The sequence below is a fragment of the Orycteropus afer genome, unplaced genomic scaffold (assembly GCF_000298275.1).
Source record: "Orycteropus afer afer isolate SDZICR_OR568_19922 unplaced genomic scaffold, OryAfe1.0 scaffold00374, whole genome shotgun sequence".
Taxonomy (NCBI): Eukaryota; Metazoa; Chordata; class Mammalia; order Tubulidentata; family Orycteropodidae; genus Orycteropus; species Orycteropus afer.
In genome coordinates this window covers 230346-235484 of record NW_006921961.1, presented here as the reverse complement: position 1 = coordinate 235484, position 5139 = coordinate 230346, and the positions used below count along the sequence as shown (strand labels likewise).

Here is a 5139-nt window from a genome sequence, read left to right as displayed (position 1 = left end):
GTGAACTGCTGTATGGAAAGTGAATTTGCTCTGTAAACCTTCACCCAAATCACAATTTAAAAAAAGACAAACACACTTGCCTAAGATTACTCAGGTAACAACAACAAAAGAGCCAGGACTCAAAGTGAGGCCAGACTAAATCCCAAGATCTTCTACTTTACTACTGTCTCCTGATCCCTACCTTGTAAGCACCCTGGTCCAGTGACAAACTCAGGAGCAGCCCTACCTCACAAATGTTCATTCTTGGCCCCACAGTGGTGGGGTGGAAAAGAGAGGCCTCAGGGACAGAAATTTCATCAATCTGAGCATAATTGTGCACAAGTTTGGTTTTGGACTCCATCAACCTCTCATATTATCTACACTTAATGTTTTTAATAATGTTGTAATGATTATGCATAGCATTCAATATGGCTCAGATTATTATTTTTTATTGTATTAAAAGTATTAAATATATTAAAAAAAAAAGTTCCTAAATGTGTCTCTAACTACCCCTTATGGTGCTTGTTTGGTAGTTTTTTCATTTTTCTCTTGTTACCATTTTCTTACTGTTTTTTCAAGTTTATTTGCCCCCATACTTGAAGGACCTTGTACACTGCAACATAAGATCCTTGTCAAATTTACTTTGCAAAAAATAACTGATAAACAAAAATATTTTTCATAGGCATAAAAATTTCAAAATATCAAAAGGACAATAGAATTTTTAATTGTAGGTGAGACATCTCTGTAGCACAAAAGATTTTTATTTTATTTTGACACATGATTAATCTTGTGAAATTGTGCAGTCATCTATAATTTGCTTTTGTGAAAACTGTAATTGGTAGTGAATGAACTTAGCTATTTTGTGTTATCAGCTAAAACTTCTCAATGCTCATCATCAAATCATGGGAATGAATTTTGCAAATATTGGCTAGGCACCTACATTGTAAATTCTCTTTCTGCAGATGTCTTGTTCTTAATTGACCAGTGTTCAAAATTCTCAGAAATAGTTCAGTAAAATACTGAATGCCTCAGTTGTTCCACCAAATCAACAAATGTCTCCTTTCAACTTAGAATTATTTAAGGTGTTGACTGCAGATATTTGAAAATATTTTATAAACTAATGAAATGTCAGTTCCCAAAACTCACTGCCATCAAGTCAGATCCGACCCAACAGTGACTCCTCCTTGGGTTTCCAAGGCAATATCACTATGGAACTTGATTGCCCAGTCTTCCTTCTGAGGAGTGGCTGGTGGGTTTGAACCGTCAGCCTTCTGGTTAGCAGTCAAGTAGGTTTGAACTGGCAGCCTAGGCATAAATTAGGTCCACATATATAGTGAAAGATTATACAATCATAAAAAATAGTGATATATAAGTGATAGTAATTATTACTCATTGGAGAGATGTATGTTTTGCTGTATACATTATCTTAGGTTTTGAATGACCAGCTGACTAGCAAGTGTTCAGAGCTGAGCAGCATGCTTCAGACTGTTAGTATGGAGAATGCCAGAATCATGGCTGACCATCAGGCCATTCTGAAGGTATTCATTTAAAACTTGTGAACCTCTGACATAAGCAGTAGGAAGCCTCCTGGCTTTGAGATCAGGAAATGTGTACTGACAACTGGATTAATAAAATACTTTAACAAGTATTTCCAAAAAGTTTACTGAATTATTTTGTTTAGTGATTTTTCAGTTCTCATTAGAAGAATGATTTGACCTTACACTTAGTGCTTTCTTGATGGATTCTTTTCAAACAGCATTCCTTTAAGAAAAGTAATTTACCTGCCTCACTATTTACATTATCATGGGAAACACTTAAGACTATGCCTAAGCACTGTTTCCCCAAACATGGCGTACTTCCCATTTTGCTTAGGCCATTTCCTCTGCTGAGAATACTCTTCAACTATTTAGAATTCTATTTACTCTTTAAGAAGAAAGTTTGATCGGCCCAACTAGAAGAATGAGTTTTCCCTTTCAACTTCTATTTCTATTCTATTCACTAAACATATTCTAATAGTAATGGTTCTCATTATTTTGAAATAACTTTGTTATGCTTTTCCCCTATTTTTTATTTTATTGTAATTTACATGAATGGCTCATTTCTTGTATAACATTGTGAGCTTCCTAGAAACAAAGATGTTGTCTTAATTATCTTTCTTTTATTTTCTGTAGTGTTAAGCATGTTTTGTGTGTACCAAGAACTTCTAAATATTCTTCCCTTATTCAACAAACATTTAGTATTTACCCTGTGGCTATGATGCTAGATCTAGATGGGGTTGCTGTGGAGAAAAAGGCAAAATCCCTACTTTCATCGAACTTATTTAGTGGACTGACTAATGTGACATATGTAACACTGTCACAGACATTTTAAAACTTTGGAGTATAATACAAGTGAAATCTCATCTGACCAAGTGTGAAGGTTTGCTTTGCAATCACATAATGTTAAAATAGAAATGTTTTAAAATAGGTTTACAAAAGCAATTCTTAATATGTACTGTATTTGCTACGAAATGATAGCTACGAAATGATAGAATTCTAGTCAACTCAGGAACAAAGAGAAAACAGGGCATTAAAATAAATTATTTTAAAAAGAGGTTCTGTTTATATGAGACCAGAATTTTACCAACTTGTCTTTTATTATTTGTAATGACACCCAATCAAGTGACTTTCTGGCATCTCAGCTTTTATACTATTCTTGACACTCAGGAAGGACAGAAAATGATGACACAGACCTTTCAAGAACAAAATTTATTGCTGGATGCTGCCCATGCCAGTATCACAAGTGAACTCCAGGCTGTGCAGAATGAGAGAACGCAACTCCAGGCACATCTGTAAGTGAATTATGGGCAACTTCTTTGGCATCTTTTGTTCTTCATTTGTTTTTCTTATCCCTAATGAAAAAGTTTAATTCTGCATTTACTGGGCCAGATTAATACTCTGCCCTCAAGGAACTTGTTTTATTAGAACAACTGCTTCAGGCAAGATGTGAGAACATTTACAGTCTTTCTGTCAAAGTAGAACACTCACTAGCTTTCATATCTCCTTGTTCTCTTCCTGGAGGAACTGTTTAATCCATGAGCACAATCAGTGTATCCAGAAAGCCAAAGCTGCTGAGAAGAGGGCAACTGTGCATAAAGAGTTGCTGGAATCAACTATTGCAAGATTGCGAGGTGAATTGGAAGCATCAACTCAAGAGAAGACGTCTCTGCTAGAGGAAAGAGAAAGACTTTGGAGAGAGGTAGGTAGAAGCAGATTTATGTTATCTCTTGGTTGTGGTAGTGATCTTGTTTTAAAACTATACACTAAGGACAAAAGACAATAGACGAAATAAAACACAGATGCAGTTCTGAGCTGCTCATTAAAGAAATTTTGATGTGGCTGTCCGTATCTTTTAGCATGTGAAGTAGTCTGTGCCAAATAGTACAGTATGCCCTTATGTACAGCATTGGTGAATATTAACTTATTATTCACACATCCTCATGTGACTTAAAGGGTCAGATTTCAAAAATTGATTTCCCCTGAAGGAGTGGGACAATGGGGGTGAAGGGGAAGAAGCCCTGTCTTCCTACTTAGGAAGGAACCAGTAGAGTCTGACATGCAGACGTGTCTTTCTAATTTCAGGGCTATTTGTGAAGTCTGCTCTGCCTCAGAGACTCCTTGATTGATTGGCCCTTTTTCTGAGAGGATGTGCTATCTCAGCAGTGTAGGTATTAATTGACATGCAGGGTATGTCTGCTCTAGTAGAGCCAGTCAACTGTGTTAAAATTGACCCATATCTTTTTTTCCGCCCCCATCCTTGGGCAGGTTAAGAAAACAGAGAAAGAAATAGCACAAGAAAAGTCCAATTTGGAAATGGAATTAGCTAAAAGCAAGGTATTCCACTTTTTATTTGTTGATATTTCACTTTCTTCTGTGTTGCTATGTATTGTATCTACTATATTAATGAGATGTTTTGTTGAATGCCAAAGTGTAGAGAAATGAAGCTACGAAGCATTCCAGTCACCGTAGCATAAGGTTGTATCTGGGGAATGTTTCCTTGTTGAGCATCTGGTGTTTGCCAGTGAGTCATCACTGCCTCTGGCCTCAGTATTCCTCATATTTTAGCCAGGAAATCCCCTGAGTCAGCTAATGGGCCTGTGAGAGGCAAAATCTTGACTGCTGACTATGCTTTTAAAAAAAGTTAGCATTCCTAAGTACCTATTAGCATCTGCCATAGTATCTGCAAAGTACCCACTTCTGAGTTCTGAAAAGATAGAAAGGCCACAGAAACAATAAAATCTGTATGAAATAAAACAAAAAACAATCTTTAAAACATTAATGGTTGCGTTTTAATATTTGAAGAAAGTGAAAAGTGCCTATTACTGTCATCTGTTGTTGTTGTTTTTATGTGCCCTCCAGGTGGACCCAACTCATAGTGACCCCTCCTTGGGTTTCTGATAATCACTATGGAAGTAGATTGTCCAACCTTCCAAGGAAGGAAGGTTAGCAGACAGGTGCCTTAGGCACTTCGCTAGACTAGAGTTATATCTGGAGCATCAAGGAAACCATAAACCCAACAGCAGATATCCAATATAGTCACCAAGCATGGACTGTTTCTTGGCTTTTGGTTATGCTAAATAGCATTCCTATTACCATTTATATGTGAACTTCCCATTTAAGGACTGAGGAGAAAATAAAGCTAAATTCTGAGCTCAAGCTCAAATATCATTCCCACCAACCTGGGTTAGCCTGCTCTGGTTCAGTCTCCTGTTTGTAAAGATCTAGTTCAAGGGCTATGAAAATAACAGAATGCCTTAAATGAAGCTACCTGTGGCAAGGATTTTGCTGGTATCATTTGGCCTCAAATATGCTTTTCAAAATTTGGAAAATTGGTAGCTACTATAGATTCATTAGTACTTTCTGATGAAAAAAGTTAGTGAATGTTACATGGCTCAGGCTGTGAATATATCTGGGATAAGAATATAGAATTATTATTTTCCTTTACCAAGTTTATTTGCCTTTATCTCGGTTGTACTAAGTTCATGAGACTGAAAGATGCTTTCTAGTTATTAAGTCAAATATTAATGCATATTTTTCTACAAAGACTGTTTTGTTTTTTTTATTATTATTAGGATTTGGGTGAAGATTTACAGAGTAAATTCACTTTTCATACAGCAGTTCA

General features: G+C 36.2%; 1 protein-coding gene across 1 annotated transcript in view; it reads left to right on the top strand.

Annotated features, from left to right (window-relative positions):
- CCDC150 (coiled-coil domain containing 150) overlaps positions 1-5139 on the top strand; it is an 88959-nt gene that overhangs the window by 22305 nt on the left and 61515 nt on the right. Inside the window, exons 10-13 of the mRNA XM_007953145.2 lie at positions 1410-1517; positions 2685-2809; positions 3039-3216; positions 3783-3851. Of these exons, the coding sequence (XP_007951336.2) occupies positions 1410-1517; positions 2685-2809; positions 3039-3216; positions 3783-3851 (480 nt within the window). The remainder of the gene's footprint in view (positions 1-1409; positions 1518-2684; positions 2810-3038; positions 3217-3782; positions 3852-5139) is intronic.